This window comes from Pyricularia oryzae, chromosome 3 (assembly GCF_000002495.2).
Source record: "Pyricularia oryzae 70-15 chromosome 3, whole genome shotgun sequence".
NCBI lineage: Eukaryota > Fungi > Ascomycota > Sordariomycetes > Magnaporthales > Pyriculariaceae > Pyricularia > Pyricularia oryzae.
In genome coordinates, this window is record NC_017849.1 from 1828116 (window position 1) to 1843808 (window position 15693).

Here is a 15693-nt window from a genome sequence, read left to right on the forward strand (position 1 = left end):
CCATAGGGTTTCCCCTTAATAACCCTTCCGTCTCCTGCCCACGACCGTCCAGCCTGTGGGGAAATCTCCCGACATGTCACAACCCTCATCGCTGGTTACCGGTATTTCGCCCTTGAGCCCAACGTTCATCCTTATCGTATGGCCGCTGTACATTTCTCCAGCTTCTCTCATGATCCATTGCTTTGGCCCCGTAGGCTTTTTCTTACCACTCCTGAACCATCCGCCCGATGACTTCGTTGTCGGCTGTGCATATTCGAACCAAAACCAAACGCATTCGCGGACGCGTTGGTTAAGATACGGGGAGATTGGGGGGTCTGGATAGTCTTCAGACCTGGTACCTGGAGGCCACCGGCTGCTGCTCGATTCGGTTCGGCGCTCACTAGTGCTTTCAACCTCTGGCGTACGATGGCCACCGCCGCCACCGCCGCCTCCATAGCTCGTGCTATGTCCATGGCTGCCGTCGTCGTAACCGCCCCCGCCACCTGCATAGCTCGGGCTATGTTCATAGCTGCCGTCGTCGTAACCGCCTCCGCCACCTCCGTAGCTCGGGCTATGTCCATAGCCGCCGTCGTCATAACCGCCACCGCCGCCATAACCGCTCGCGCTGTAGCCACCGTAGCCACCGCGTGGTGGACAAGAACCGCCTGGGCAATTACCGTAGCCGCCTCCGTAGCCGCCTCCATAGCCTGCATAGCCTCCTCCGTAGCCTCCTCCGTAGCCACCACGTGGTGGACAAGAGCCACCTGGGCAATTACCGTAGCCGCCTCCGTAGCCGCCGTTATACATGCGACGTTGAATAACTGGGCCCCCATCTGTTGCGCCAACGGTGGCACTATTCCCCAAAAGGGCAATAGCGAGAGCTGTCAAAGTTGTAATGCGCATCGTGTTTCATAAAAGATTAGTAGTAGTAGTAGTAGTATTAGTTAACGCCGGGCTCGGCCCGGCTTGTTAGCCGGCCGTTAGCAACCTCCCGAGGGGTATCTCGGCGCGCGTTCTATCTTCTTTATTTACACAGGGGGAAAACAAGGAGGGCAGAGGCGGATCGTGCCTGACCGGGTTCGGGCCCGGTCCTGCTTAGGGGGTTAGTTCACTGACGCGACCCCGTGCCTAAGGTGCACGGAGGGTTCGTCTGACGGCTTGTACCGTGAAGTGTGGGTGAAAAGGCAGTAAGTCTATTCCTCGTCAGAGTTCGAGTCGTTTACGATCGGTGTCCCTAGGCGTAAAGTGCGTTCGTGGCGCGCGGGGCGCTGGCGGGCCGCTCTGGGGCGGGCGCTGAAGTAGTTGGTGGCTATCGAAAACGCCTCAAAGCTTTTCGGTTGCCCGAAGCTTGTCTGGAAGAATTTCCAGCGTTGGGCGCGATTTGGCGGCCCGGCCGGCCGGTCGTTATTAGGCCACGGCCAGTTTCTCCACACCGCCCGCGAATAGCGGCAGTGCACCGGGTGCTCAGGGGAGGTCCGCTTCCAGCACCAGGCACACGAGGTGTTTGCATCCTGGTGGTTGAAACGGTCATGGTAGGCCTTGAAATCGCCGTGGCCGGTCCTCATGGCCAAATAATGGCCCAGTAAGGGTCTTGGCAAACGCAGTTCCTCGGGCTCCTTTCTCGGTGTGTATTGGAATTTCCATTCCCTATATGCGGGGGACCGTTCACAGAGTTCTTTACGCCACCAGTCCTTCTCTATATTCGAAAGAATGGCTCTGAGGACCGTGCCGGCACCGCTATACGTGGTTTGCTGAGCCCTCGGGTCTGGGTCCGGCGGTCCGGCGGAGCCGGCCTTGGCCAGCTCGTCAGCCCGGTCGTTTCCCGGGATTCCCTGGTGCCCAGGGCACCAACGGACCCGAACCTCGGTACCTTGTTTTCGGAGTAGATCGACAAGGTCATGGAACTCCAGAAAGGCCCATTGGGACGAACGCGGCGCGTCGCCTCTAAGACCCCAAATAACCGAGGTGCTGTCCACACAAATCCAGATCCGGGCGCCTGGCTGGGCCTTGGCTGCCGCCTGTAGCCCTTTTAGGGCGCCAATCGCCTCGGCGTCGAAAACGTGGTTTTCCGGCGTAATAGATGCGGAGCCTGCGGCAAATTCCAGGCCCGCCCTAAAAGCGGCCCATCCGTACCCTATTTGGACGCAGTTGTTTTCGTGTTTTTCCGAACCATCCGTATATACCACGATATCGTCAGGTGATACCATGTCCAGCCATTCGATAAAGCGGCGGGCCGCTTCCTCTTTCGGGACTCCTCCGGTGGGGTCAGTGCGAGAATCCGGGGCATTGCGAGGTGCGCGCAACTCTAGTCTCCGGATCCGCGGGAGAAGTTGTGCAGCCGTTTGCAGGGTCGTGGCCGAATGGCCCGAGTTGCGGGCACGAGGTGTTTCACGCAGGCGGCTGACAAGGGGGTGCCCCTTGTCCGCGAGCCTTAGTCGGGCGCCGTATTTCAGGCGGGTGTAGGCCAGCGCGACGCGGGCCGAGGGTAGTCCTGCGTCCCTGAGAACAGTGGACGAGGGGGTGGTTTTATACGCCGGGAGGATTGCCCGTGCCGCTAAAACCAGCGGTTTGTTCAATGCTTTGAGGAGTCCTCTTTGCTTGTGCGCTGGGTTGTACCATGCCTCGGCTGCGTAGGTGGCCGAGGAACCCACGCATGCCACCGCTGCCTTGCGAAGTGCAGCCGCAGGCGGTCCGTATCTTACTGCCCCAAAGCTCTTGAGGTGGGCAGCGACCGCCATTGCTTTGGCAGCCCTTTCTTCATAAAAGATTAAGAGAATGCCGAGGTTTCAACAAAACTGTTACAGCGACTGAAGCTTATTGAACAAATGCTTGTTTTACAGAAACAATCTTTGCCTTTGCTTCTCGAGACTCTGCACGTCTTTATATATAATTCGAGTGCGGTCTTTGTAGTACAGCGACTCCGACAAGCATGCATTCACAACCTCAAAAGTCCGAGTAATGGATCAAAGCTCCAGGGTTCAAACTTTTACTTTGGAATTACCGAGCAATGCGCCGCTAACATGAGCACAACTGCAGACTACATACATCTCTTTATGATAAAGGTCTAATTTTATTCGTGGTACAATATAAAATTATGCCAACACTGAAGTATTATTGCAAACTACGTACGGGTGCAACAACAACAGCCTAAAGTTAATGCCATGGTTAAGTAATGATTCATATGCCATTCTTTATGGCAACGAGGAAGCATGGCAATGGTCGTACGGTTCCTGGTTGCGCATTTATTGCTGCCTGCGCAGGGTTCAAGCCGGCACAACGACTGACACACCATCTATCGATCTGATTAGGTGGTGGTAAAGCCTTTTTTTGCCGCTTGTAGCTTGGCCTGGTAAAAACAAAGTATCACTGTCAGCTTCTTTTAATAACCCTTGCAAGAGACATGGGCAAGTGTGCCAAAGGCAGCGGCGGAATTTGCCGGGATAGGCTTTACAAAAAGTGAGAAAACTATCGGGCAGAAGTCCATCAATTCACAGGTGCTTGCTTGGGACTCGTGCGATCGAGTTTGGTACCTACCTACGTACTAGGCCTCAACTTCGAGCTCTCTTTGTAAAAGAGAGAAACAGAGGCATGCATCCCTATATTATGTCCCAGGGAGGCTATACAATAGTGAATCTATGGGGCACAGTTGCCCTACTCAAATCTGATAGTTAAAACCCATAATACGGCTTTTTCACACCTTTTAGAATTTCGGTGTTCGAGTCATACTTTGGTAGATTTCGACTTTAGAAAGCAATACAAGTTATTCATAGTGTGAAAGTGAATTATTTACAAGTCCAAAATAGTGTTTTACTACGCGGCTTTACCCGTACACGCGAGGGCTAAAATCGACCTGCAACCTTTAAACTTTGGTAAATTTAGCGAGCGAGGGTTAGCGATCTGTAATTCCACGTGCGATTTGTGAATAATGGGGGCTACATGATATTAGTAGGGAATACCATACAAATTATATGTAATCCTTACTTTTGGCATAATTTCTTCAAAAAGTAAGCGCAATGGGCCCTATCCTTTCTAACGAGGGCTTCCAGTGGGCCCAAACCAAAAACATCTCTTTGGATCAGGTCTGAGGACAATTTGTCGACTTCCGTCGTTCACGGAAGTAATTTTAACAATTTTGGAGTTTGGCTTGTTTATAATAAGTTAAATACAAATCGCGAAAGTCAACGGATTGGACGATGAATATAGGAATCAACGAAATATTCAACAACAATTTAATTTATATTCTTAATATTCGAATCGGCCGAATTGTGTGAGGCCGGTTTTAATTCATTTAGAAAGGTTGGGTTTTGCTAAAGAATTCTAGTTTTTCGATTTTATTTAATTATTATCTTATCGTTGAATTAAACCCCAAAATATCTATATATGGGGGTAATATTTGCTATTATTATATATTTGGAAATTTTGGTATTAATATTATCTAACACATCATATTAAATAACCGAGTAGTTAAGATACATGTAAAATTTGTAAAATAAAAATCGAAACAGATTTCTATTTTTACCACTCTGAGGGATACCAGATCCGAAGTTCTAAGGATCGGGTTATATATATATATATAAAGTCATCACTCAATAGATGAATTGAACGGATAAATCCCTATTCCAAAAGACTACGTAATGTTTAGGTTTGGCATGAATGAATGTTTTCACTCCGATCACCATTGACACTATGTGCAGTTTTCAACCCCATTGAGTGCCTAGTTTTGACTCTAGCAGCATATCCTCGTAGTGATTAGACAAGATTGATAGTCCACAGGAGATCAGACACATACCTTCCCAAACTTAACATAGCGGGCAAGGCACAGAGGATGGGTTTCAATTGGGGCAGGCTTTGGTCATGGCCAAAGGATGGTCGCATCGTTCCCCAATGGGATATTCTGTGATTTCTTTCTTGTGTTTGGGATCATGAGTGCATTTTGAGTAGATGGTCGTCTGAGTGTAGTAGCCGCACGTCTTTACAATCCAAAATGCTGGTACGGTGTGGACTTTTGTATGCTGGTTATCAGAGCGCTTGACTGCCTATGGGAGTCGATGTGGGCGTGTAAAAGAGCCCTGTAGGCAAGCTTTTCTTCTTTGGATTCTTGGCCCCTATACGCCTCATATCAGCAAAAATGCTGCTTCGAGATGATACCTAGCGTTTGTTACAGGTCGTTGAGCTTGTCTACTGCTGTTCTCAACTTCCCCGCTGTGTTGGAGTTCGTGACTGCGTGTCGATATGATGTGCGTAGTAGAGAGGATATACGCTATCACATCCTCATGCGGCACAAGGCGTAGACAATAGCTGCGGGTTAAAAACAACAATCTACAGCAGAGTAATATGGACAGGTACCAAAGGTACACAGGGAAGAAAAGCCCACCGTGTATCTTTGCAACAATATCTTAAATGTTTACTCCAACTCTCTCCCGTACACAAAATTTTCAGTATGGGCGCACGGACCATGCTGTTAACGTTTGCGCGGGACTTCCGCCTGTAGCCCTAACAGGCGCGCACACACGAAAAACTCTTCAACCTGTCGCCCTAAGCACCGTCACTACACGGAACGCCTTTCCTCGCAACACCCATGTATAATCGACAGATCTCCCCTTTGACGAGTTTTCCACTGATCGCGGTGAAGGAAGAGTCCGATCGGCGGTTCGGCGCGCCACCCGCATAGAGGCGCACAAGACAAGGCCCAATCTCGCGATGCGAGCCAGCGTGGCACAAAAAAAAAAAAACTTTGCCAGCCGGAAAGGCAGGCGTCCTTCCCCGGAAGGCTAGACAATACGGTTTAAAAGAAAGGGAAATTAGGCTGAGAACCACCCGACGGTTCTTCGAATCGACAGGGCACCCTCTCACCCCCTCACACCTTCTGGGATTGCCTGCAGCGAGGAGGTAGTGCCGTTACGGGGGTTGGTTAGTTGTACGTGGACCGGAAGCACTGTGCCGGCGCGGCAGTCTCCAAAGGGTCCCGACAGCAAGACGTGGTCGGCCCATTGCTGGAGACGGCTTTGGGTAACGGGAAGCAAGAAACGTGGGCACGGCCTTGGTTCGCACCCTTGGTACACCCCGTGGACGGTGGGCCGTGGTGGAATAGTGTGACTGAGGCGCCCCATGCTTCTCACTCGCACTGGGAATCTGCGCCGGGTCTGGAGGACGGGAAGAACTCGATTGCATTCATGTCCACATTGTGGCGCTGGGCTAGCCCAGGAACCAACGGGGGACTAAGCTGTGGATGGACATGTACGGGGTGTCGCCGGCTTTTCGAAGCTTTCTACTCGCACTAGGGACGTACACCGGGGCAGATGATGTCGTCGGCATGTTAGGCGGAAGAGACGCTATTTTAGCCGGAGAGGACGGATGCGCGCGTCGGTCTACCAAGAGGCCTTTTTGTGGATGCGGTAGGCTTAAGGTGCAAACCTTGTATTTACGTGGCAGGCTGGGTATCCAGCGACTAGGAGGGCTCTAGCTGGCCTGTCCGTTAGAGGGTCTGGTCCAACCCTGTGACTATAGTTTACTGTAGGAAATGCAAGGCGAGGAACTGCGTTTGCCAAGACCCCTACTGGGCCATTATTTGGCGATGAGGACCGGCCACGGCGATTTCAAGGCCTACCATGACCGTTTCAACCACCAGGATGCAAACACCTCGTGTGCCTGGTGCTGGAAGCGGACCTCCCCTGAGCACCCGGTGCACTGCCGCTATTCGCGGGCGGTGTGGAGAAACTGGCCGTGGCCTAATAACGACCGGCCGGCCGGGCCGCCAAATCGCGCCCAACGCTGGAAATTCTTCCAGACAAGCTTCGGGCAACCGAAAAGCTTTGAGGCGTTTTCGATAGCCACCAACTACTTCAGCGCCCGCCCCAGAGCGGCCCGCCAGCGCCCCGCGCGCCACGAACGCACTTTACGCCTAGGGACACCGATCGTAAACGACTCGAACTCTGACGAGGAATAGACTTACTGCCTTTTCACCCACACTTCACGGCACAAGCCGTCAGACGAACCCTCCGTGCACCTTAGGCACGGGGTCGCGTCAGTGAACTAACCCCCTAAGCAGGACCGGGCCCGAACCCGGTCAGGCACGATCCGCCTCTGCCCTCCTTGTTTTCCCCCTGTGTAAATAAAGAAGATAGAACGCGCGCCGAGATACCCCTCGGGAGGTTGCTAACGGCCGGCTAACAAGCCGGGCCGAGCCCGGCGTTAACTAATACTACTACTACTACTACTTAAATGTTTACTCGCAGCCATGTCCAGGTTGTACCGCTCAGGCTACTCTCCGTCGCCTCGAGGATGAACATGCTTGATGCAATCATTCCTGACTCCTTTCCTTCGGAGTCTAAAGGACAATAAAAGCCCCTACTTCTAGTCGGCATAGCTCTTGTCTAGAAAAGGTTCAAGCCCCTCCAAAAACCTCTCAACAAATATGCGGCAATTCCAAGTCCGGTGGGAAAATCTGCCTCCGCTCAAAGAATTGGCTATCGTTGCGTATCAACTGTTAGAATCGGGGTGTGTTGGTCCTGTAGGGACTTGGTATGAAACAAAAAACTTGCCTATTCCGATGAGAACTGGCGACCCTGGCACGTTTATCTCAGGGTCTACAATCACTCCTTTGAAAATCCATCTTGATTTGGAGTGTACATCCATCGGCTCGGCTTCAACTTGTGTCATGGTGCCGTCGCCGTTTTCACGATGTCTCCAGCTGCTGTCTTTGTACGCCAGCCCGAACATGTACCAGTTGGACCCGCGGCCGATAACCAGGTCGGTGTGTTTGCCGCCTATGTCCTTGGTGAGCTGCCGGAGACCGGCATGTGCAAAGCCCGGCACCTTGTTGAGATCTTTTTCCTGGTACATGTTTGTGTTGATCCGCACCCACACCTGCAACCTCTTGGTGTCGACGCCAGCCGGGGGTTTGGGAGGGTAGGGCGACAGTTTTGCGGGGCGGCTTTTGGGCGCCGCGGATCCTTCATCGTCCTGTAGATAATATTCCGGCCTCCACTTTTTGGAAAATAGCCCCGGTTGCCGCTTGAAGACCAGGGAGGATGCGTGCCGCTCTCCATGTACCAGTGCCTGACGACCGTGTACAGCAGATCCAGGCGCCGCCCACGCCGTGATCGCGTCGTTTTGGATTTCGTCACGACTTTCAAGGTCAGATCCTTGGTGAACGGGATTAATTACAGTACTGCTTGCCAACCCGGCAGCAATGGCGATAAAGAAGAGGAACTTCATGTTGAGGGAGCCTGTTGCGAACAGCTGCAGCTGTCTTTGGTTGGGAGGGTAAAGATGTAAAAGCCCAGGCTAAACCGTGAGAGCTGAACTGTGTACAAAGAAGGTATCACGACGAAAATCGTGATGCATTCCATGGGAGACCTTTCTGCTGTTTCGAAAAAAAAGCTTCTGAGCGAGCTAGCCATGATGATATTCTCTGGGCTGTGGCTCTCCCGCGTTCAAATCACTAAAACTAAAACAACATCAATAATGGGCTTTCGTCTTTCGAAAGAAAAAGAGCAGCTTCCAATTAGACTATAATAAAACACGCTATAGAATCTGTGCTTTTGGCAGTCTTCTAGACTGGCAAGCCAATAATAGTCGCGCTCCCGGGATGGACGCTATGTAATGTTACAATTTGACAGCCGCAAATGGAATTCAGGCCTGTGGCATAATACGGTCTTTCCGATGTTGCTATATATTAGGCGAGCCCCGTAAGACCTGACTAGTCTAGTAAAAACCAATTTACTGGGAAAAACTAAAAAAAAAAAAAAAAAAAAAAAAGACAATACTCGATTTAAACTCTACAGTTGTTTTTAAACTAAAGCTTCCAAGCGGGCTCCATGATTCTACAATAGAGCTGTATACGCGGACTTTTAAATCGTCGAACATTCAAGCCAAGCTCAATTTGCTCCAAGGGCAAACTGCAGCCTAAACCGGCGACCAGGGCGGCAGCGCCACCCAAATCCGGCGGTCATTCTTTCTGCTGTAAATAAAAACAGGTCCCCACTGTCTACCTAAGTACCTAAGGCAGCTACCTAGGTTTTCGGTTCATGTCTGCCTCCTAAGGTTTCTCACAGCACCCAACCCATATTTTTGCCCCTTCTTTTATCCTCGATAAATGAGATGCTAGAGCATGAACACCATATACGACCATACCCACTGGAATATACGGGATCCCGTCCGCTCTCCCCTAGTCAAACCAGTGAGGGCCGAACTAGTACTCAGGTGGGTGACCACTGGGGAATCCTCGGTGTTGTATGTTTTATCTAATTTTCATTTTGGTTTTTTTGGTCGCATTTTTTTTACTGCAACTGGTATCCTGCTGATAGACGCGATAGTTTCGTATATCGAGGCCCTTATGGATAACCTAAACATCTAGCATGACAAAAATGTGTGGCTCTGTCCACAAGGCTTATGCCGTACCACACACAATCACAATATAAGTATGGCTAGGTCGTGGCGATGATAGTTCATGCTCAAGCATCAGCAAGTCAACTTTAAGAGAGCAGCATATTGAATTAGAGTACGTGACCCAACATCAAGCACCCCCTCCTTTTCGAAATCCCCGAATAGTCTTGTACTCTTTGGGCATGCACAAGTACAAGTCCAGCAGTTGCAAGCTTAGTCAGTAAGACTGCTATCTTCAGTCAAGTCGCCTCAATGCTTTCCAAGATAGAATCCTCCAGCAGCAGCAGGGAGGATAGTATCGTGGACATACTTGATTTAGTTCTGGTACTTGCTTCAAGTGTTGAGGCAGCAATAGCAGGGCCTGGCAAACCTCCACTTTCCGCCTTTTAGAGTCTTGCCGTTTCGCACGACTGTGAAGAACCTATGCTAAGCGATTCTTGAAGATCACTTTTGCAATGGCAAACAGTCTTTGAGCCCAATGAGAAGAAAATTGATGTGCTGACCATGTACTATTCTTTCATTTGCATGCTGTCTTTATTACCTTCAAGCCCTTTTAAATCCGAGAACCACACCGAGTGGCTCTTGCCCTGTTCAATTTTGTCTTTGTTGATGGCCTTGATTACTACCCTTCGACTCGCCCGCCGCCCTGCAGATGCGGTGACTTGAGAGCATGGAAGTTGAATCCATGAAGCCCCGTCAGCATCGAGTCGCACACACCATCAGCAGCCCTGTTCCCGTTCTTGTTGAATGCACCCAACACCACGCTTCATCCTGAAAAGTAAACCAAAAGAAAAGACATGACTCATATACCCGCACCAATTTGCAGAAGAGTATTCCAGAAACAGACCCAGAAGAAAAGAAAAAGAAAACCCCAAAAGAAAAGTCTCAAACTTGTTAGCCAAGAGCTCCACATCTAAGGCTCGCCCCAGATCTCGTCGGCAATGTCGCGGACCAGCTTCAGCTTGGCCTTCTCCTCGTCGATGGACAGCGGGTATCCGCTCTCGTGCGTGCTGAATCCGCACTGCGGGCTGACCGAGATGCGCTTGAGGGCCTCCTCGCGCGTCTGGCCGCTGCCCTCGGCGACAAAGTCGGCGGCCTGGTGGATGCGGCGCTTGACCTCGTCCTTGTCCTCGAGCCCGGGGAGCTTGGTGGAGATGACCCCCACGACGACGTTCTTGTCCTTGGGCAGGTACTTGAGCGGCTCGAAGCCGCCGGCGCGCTGCGTGTCGTACTCGAGGTAAAAGGTGTTTACGTGAAGGTTCTGGAACAGCTTCTTGGCGATGATGTCGTACGACCCCTCGGAGAAGTGCCGGCCGCCGATGAAGTTGCCGCGGCACAGGTGCACGCCCGTGTGCATGTCCGAGGGGAGCTTGGCGATCGAGTCGTTGTACAGCTTGATGTAGGCGTCCAGGAGGTCGTCCACCTCGCCGATGTTGTCCTTGTCCTCGGCCCAGCCCTCCCGGAACTTTTGGGAGCAAAAGTCTGGTGGGGAGAATATGTGTGAGTTTTGGTCATGCCAGTAATGGAAGGGTTCAAAGGGGTTCAAACTCACAAGCCAAGCCGGGGTCGTCAAACTGGACGTTACGCAGACCGGCGTCGTACAGCTGCTGCAGCTCGTCCTGGTACACCTTGGCGACATCTGCAAAGTACTCGGCGTCGTTGGCGTACGCCTCGGGTGTGTAGGCACGGCCCTGCTTGTATCTCATGTGGAACCAGGCTGGGGTGATCTATCGTGACCGCAAAGGTCAGTAAAAACATGCGACTCTCCTGACGTTACTGCAGCTCCCTCGCCAGCAAAGCATCTGCCTTGGCATCGTCAGAATCCTCACCATGGTCAGCTTGATGTTGCCCCACTCCTCCTTGGGCGTGTTCTCCTGGACCAGCTTCAGCTCGTGCAGGTTGCTCTTGCACTTGTCCTTGCTGTGGGACAGCTTGGCGCCGGCGATGACGCTGTCTCCGGGCATGACCTTGCGGTCCTGCTCGATCAGCGACACGACGTCCGGGTGGTAGAGCCTAAACATGGACGCCTCGGCGTCCTGCAGGCGCTTGGTGCCCTCGAACTCGTCCCACATGAGGCCCCAGAAGCGCGTGCGCACGTACTCGCCGCTCGTCACGGGCTTGAAGCCGAGCGACCGCTGCAGGTCCACGACCTCCTTGACGGCCGCCTTCTCGACGCCTGCCAGCTTGGAGTCGTCGCCGCCGGCGGCGATGGACGCGCGCACGTCGAGGAGGTCCTGCGGGCGCAGCAGGGAGCCTACGTGCTCGGCGCGGAAGGGAGGGGCCATGATGCGCGGTTGTTTTTTTTTTTTTTTTGTACGTGTCTAGTGTTTTTGGAGGGTGTTGAGCTGAGGCTCTTGATGTTGATTGGCTGAAGGTGTTGTCGTCGGGCTATTCCTTTCTCCTCGGCACGTCGGTAGATCTTAAAAGAGTGATGGTGAGGGAGCAACTCTAAATAAATACAAGTCAACAAAGAGAGGGACACGAAGAAAGTTCCGCACGTGCAGCTCTACCGTCGCGGCACATCACCAAGGGAAATACGGCATTTAGGATATGCGGGGCAACAAAACATCTCTGCGACCCTTGCCCCGCTTCGTCGTCGTGTTGGAGGAGGCGACTTTGCTCTTGTAGCGGAGACGACATGGAGGGGCACGGCCGGCGAACGGCTCCATCAGACCGAGATGCGGCCGTAATCTTTCTGTGAGTTTATGTTGTCAAAATTAATTACAAAGATGCCCAGTGGACCGGGCCCGGATGAATGACTTAGGTTAGCATCAGGAACGTCCAATGTTTGGCCGAAGAGCAGCAAGCGGCAGAGCATTCGACCTTGTAACTTTGTTGACTGTTGGCCATCTGCTACAGGGCCAAAATAGTTAGGTAGACAGACCGTTGAACCAATCAGATTCGCATTGGGATACGGCAAAAGCAATCCAATCCAGCTTCTTAATCTCCGAGCCCGCTGCGATCTGCCATTGCCATTACTATAAGCAGGAAAAGATCGGGATACTTTGCACTGCTGGGCAGAAGCAACATGCAACCTTTCCAGGGTTATCCAGGTCAAATTGTATAAAGCAAACAGTAGTTCACGCGCAGCAGCAGAAACACCCCGCTCTTCGCCAAGATTGATATGCGGAGAAAGCTCTCCCGCTTTTGATTGGACAGTACGAATCAAATTGCGAGTTGATTGTCATCTTGAAGCCTTGATCATGGTAAGCTGAATTAAATGAATTATCTACCTAGTCAAGCTTCCAAGAATATGTATCAATGAGTTTTGTGGTAAATGACTGAGCTCGAAAGCAGCAAGAACCACAAGCTCAAACTACCTTGCATCTACCTAAACCACCGAAGCGTTAGGCCGGATTTGTCAATGCTGACTGACATGAACATCCTGCGGAGAACGCCACTATCTTGACCCACCCTAGAGCGGTTTAGGAACCTAGACAGTGGAACGCTTAGACGGACAACATCTTGTCGTTGTTGGCATTGAGTGTGTTGAGAACTGTGTGAGTGTCTCGCTTCTCCAAACTCTTCTTGACAGGGTTGGGAGCCTGGAAGACCTCCTCGAGCTCCTCGAGGGTGCGGTCCTTGGTCTCGGGCCAGAAGCTGCGCGGAGAAAACTAAATGTTAGCAATTGTACAAGTTGCATACCCCAAATTAACAAGCGACGCAGACGTCTCTTACAAGTATATAATGACACCCTCGAACAGGTCCCAAAAGACAAACACAATGTAGTAGTAGTAGCTGATGCTCTCGAAAGCAGGTCCTGCAGAGTACTGAAGAACTGTCGATGCACAGGCCGAAGCAAGGCTGCCAATCGCGGTACCCTTGGCACGGGTCTCGGTCGGAAGAGTCTCGGCGATGTACATGCTTTGCAGGGGCGTCCAACCAAAGGAGAAGACGACGCCAAAGATGAAGATGAAGGCTACGGTGGCGTTGCCAGCTGCCGTGTTGGATGGGTCCTCAGTGGCCAGCTTGGTAGTGCCAGTGATGATGGCAAAACACACCGAGGCAAACACAATTGTGGACAGCAGCAGCGGGCGACGTCCGACGACGTCGGTCATACGGGCACCAAGGACGGCACCAATGAACGAGACCATTGGGTTGGTGGCGTTGAAGGCAAGGACGCGGCCCTGCTCCGTGATGCCAGCGGTTTTCAGCATGGCCGCCATGTAGTACGAGGATAGGGAGTTGCCAGAAGCCTGGCCGAACACTCCCATGCCAAGAACACAAATCATGCGACGACGGTGGGCCCGAGTGTTGAATAGAGCGCTGTAGTCCCACCAACGCTTGTCGGAACCATCCTGGGTGATCTGCATCGTCATCTCTTTGAGCTGGAGAAGCACGAGAGGGTGTTCGGGATTTCCCTCGCCATGGTACTTGGCCAGAACCCGTTGAGCCTCCTCGTACCTATCGTTGGCCATGAGCCAGCGGGGCGACTCGGGCAGGAAAAGGGCAAAGATGAGGACGAAGCCCGAGGTGACGAGCTGGCACCAAACCGGGATTCTCCAGGCGTCCAGACTTCCTTTCATGGTCTCTGCGACGGCGTAGGTGACCCAGCTGGCGAGAATGGCACCAATGTACCAAGTGCAGTTGTAAAGTCCAGTCAATGTTCCTCTCCATACCGGATGCGCGATCTCGCTGACGTAGCATGGGGCAGACACGCAGCAGAAGGAAACGCCGAATCCAAGGACAAAACGACCTGCGAGGAATCTTTGTCCAGTCTCGGCGGGTGCCTGAACACCGGTACCAATGATGATCTGAAAGAGACAACCTCCATGTTAGCTGCGTTAAGCCAAGATCACGTGGAGATATAGTAGAGGAGTGGATAGAGACTTACAATAGCTGCGCCAATCCACATGCCCCAGCGGCGGCCAAACCAGTCGTTGACAGGCCCAGTGAAGGCAGTAGCGGCGATGCCACCGATGTTGTACATTGCAAAAGTGAGACCGGTGCTGCTCCCGTCAACTTGTGTACCAAAATAGTCCCGGTAGGAGTCCATGCCGTTCAGGCCACCCATGAGTGAGCCATCGTAGCCGTTCTGTGTTCTCAGTCAGTACAAGCAGACGATGGTGTCAGCAACATGACATGATGGCTTTGGTATCTTACCAGACATCCACAGAGGTAGGCGCAGGCCAAAACAGCATAGAGGCGCCACATCGAAGCAGTCCAGGGAGAGTATTGGGCGGCAGCGACATCTTCGGCGAGAGCGGTAGCTTGGCCCGCATCGTTGTGGTTCTCGGGCATAGAGTCTGCCTGCACTTGCTTTTGCTTCTCGTCGCCCAATGGGGTCGCCATCTTGTCGTCACCGGATGATGCCATGTTATGCTGCTTCTCTATCGCAAGAGGTAAGCTGCTAAGAGGCTGGGAATGCAGGAAGAACAAAGTGATCGGCGACGGCGACCTCCTTCTCCTTATATGCGCCAACCATCACCTTGCAGTGCAACGAAACTCGCATATTGCCTACCAAACAAGGGAAAGGCTAGACCTGATCTTCGGGTCGGGTCAAAGAAAAAAAAGAGAAATAATGGCATCAGCAGGGGATGGTGGTAGGTATCCTCCTCTGCGTCGTCCAATCGAAGACGAGATGAAGGCCCTGGGGTTTGGGGTTGGAGGCCACATCCCCCAGTTTCTCATGGTTCCCCCGCATCCATGGTGACTATGCCAAGCAACGTATCGCGTGTGTAAAATTGAACGTCGACCTCGAGGTCGGGCTGGATTGGGTGCGGCACGGTACTGAATGTTGCCGTGTTATTCGTAAATAATCGATTGCTACCGGATATCTTGCTGTGCCGTGGTTGATGATGACGGCGAAGTACCGATCGATAATATCCGACGGCAAAGAGCTTCGTACTAGTTCTAGCACTAGTCACCTACCCAAGACAGTTAGATGTAGGCAAATGTGAAAAGTTGGTGTGTTACCCAATGGCTCGGTCCGTTTTGATAACAAAAGTCGACACTACTTCGTAAAAAGTCCGGGGATGAAAACTACATGGGGTTTGTTGGTCAAGTAGAGTCGAGGCGAAGCTCTTTCTTGTCAACTTGGCTGGATGCGCTGGGCTCACATGCAATGCATGTCCAAAATCTCCAACTGCAAAAGCCCCACAGTTTACAAAATGTCTAGACCGACCCCTGTTTGACCAGCTTGACCTGGCAGGTGTGCCTCGCTAAATCGAATGCCATTTGCGCCGGCTCCGACACCCCCGAGCATCCGAAAATGAGGGGCAGCACCACCAACTAGCTGCCAAATTTTCCACTAGCAATTGTTGCCAGGGCGGAAAAAAGACCACGATCACGAAATTCGACTCCTTTCCCTGCCATAATCGGCCAACG

The 15693-nt window shown here is 52.1% G+C and overlaps 4 protein-coding genes and 1 non-coding gene across 5 annotated transcripts; 1 reads left to right on the top strand and 4 right to left on the bottom strand.

The window, feature by feature from the left end:
* Nucleotides 1-15: 15 nt before the first annotated feature.
* Nucleotides 16-882, bottom strand: MGG_13283 (uncharacterized protein; the record flags this gene model as incomplete). Its single annotated transcript, XM_003711664.1, has 1 exon — nt 16-882. One exon carries the CDS (start codon nt 880-882, stop codon nt 16-18), a length of 867 nt encoding a protein of 288 aa, XP_003711712.1.
* Nucleotides 883-7196: 6314 nt separating this feature from the next.
* On the bottom strand, nt 7197-8196 carry MGG_05887 (uncharacterized protein; the record flags this gene model as incomplete). The annotated part of the gene is made up of 2 exons (XM_003711665.1): nt 7197-7352; nt 7609-8196. The coding sequence occupies 2 exons, from the start codon at nt 8194-8196 to the stop codon at nt 7197-7199; spliced, it is 744 nt and encodes a 247-aa protein (XP_003711713.1).
* Nucleotides 8197-9104: 908 nt separating this feature from the next.
* On the top strand, nt 9105-9220 carry MGG_20335. The gene has a single exon (XR_001729790.1). It is a non-coding gene; the product is annotated as a 5S ribosomal RNA (ribosomal RNA).
* Nucleotides 9221-9746: 526 nt separating this feature from the next.
* Nucleotides 9747-11907, bottom strand: MGG_05888 (uncharacterized protein). Its single transcript, XM_003711666.1, has 3 exons — nt 11196-11907; nt 10919-11093; nt 9747-10848 (listed from the first exon to the last, which is right to left on the bottom strand). Exons 1-3 carry the CDS (start codon nt 11649-11651, stop codon nt 10280-10282), a joined length of 1200 nt encoding a protein of 399 aa, XP_003711714.1. The 5' UTR covers nt 11652-11907; the 3' UTR covers nt 9747-10279.
* A 631-nt stretch (nt 11908-12538) lies between these two features.
* MGG_05889 (lactose permease) lies at nt 12539-15426 on the bottom strand. Its single transcript, XM_003711667.1, has 4 exons — nt 14470-15426; nt 14201-14401; nt 13045-14120; nt 12539-12966 (listed from the first exon to the last, which is right to left on the bottom strand). Exons 1-4 carry the CDS (start codon nt 14680-14682, stop codon nt 12816-12818), a joined length of 1641 nt encoding a protein of 546 aa, XP_003711715.1. The 5' UTR covers nt 14683-15426; the 3' UTR covers nt 12539-12815.
* Nucleotides 15427-15693: the final 267 nt, after the last annotated feature.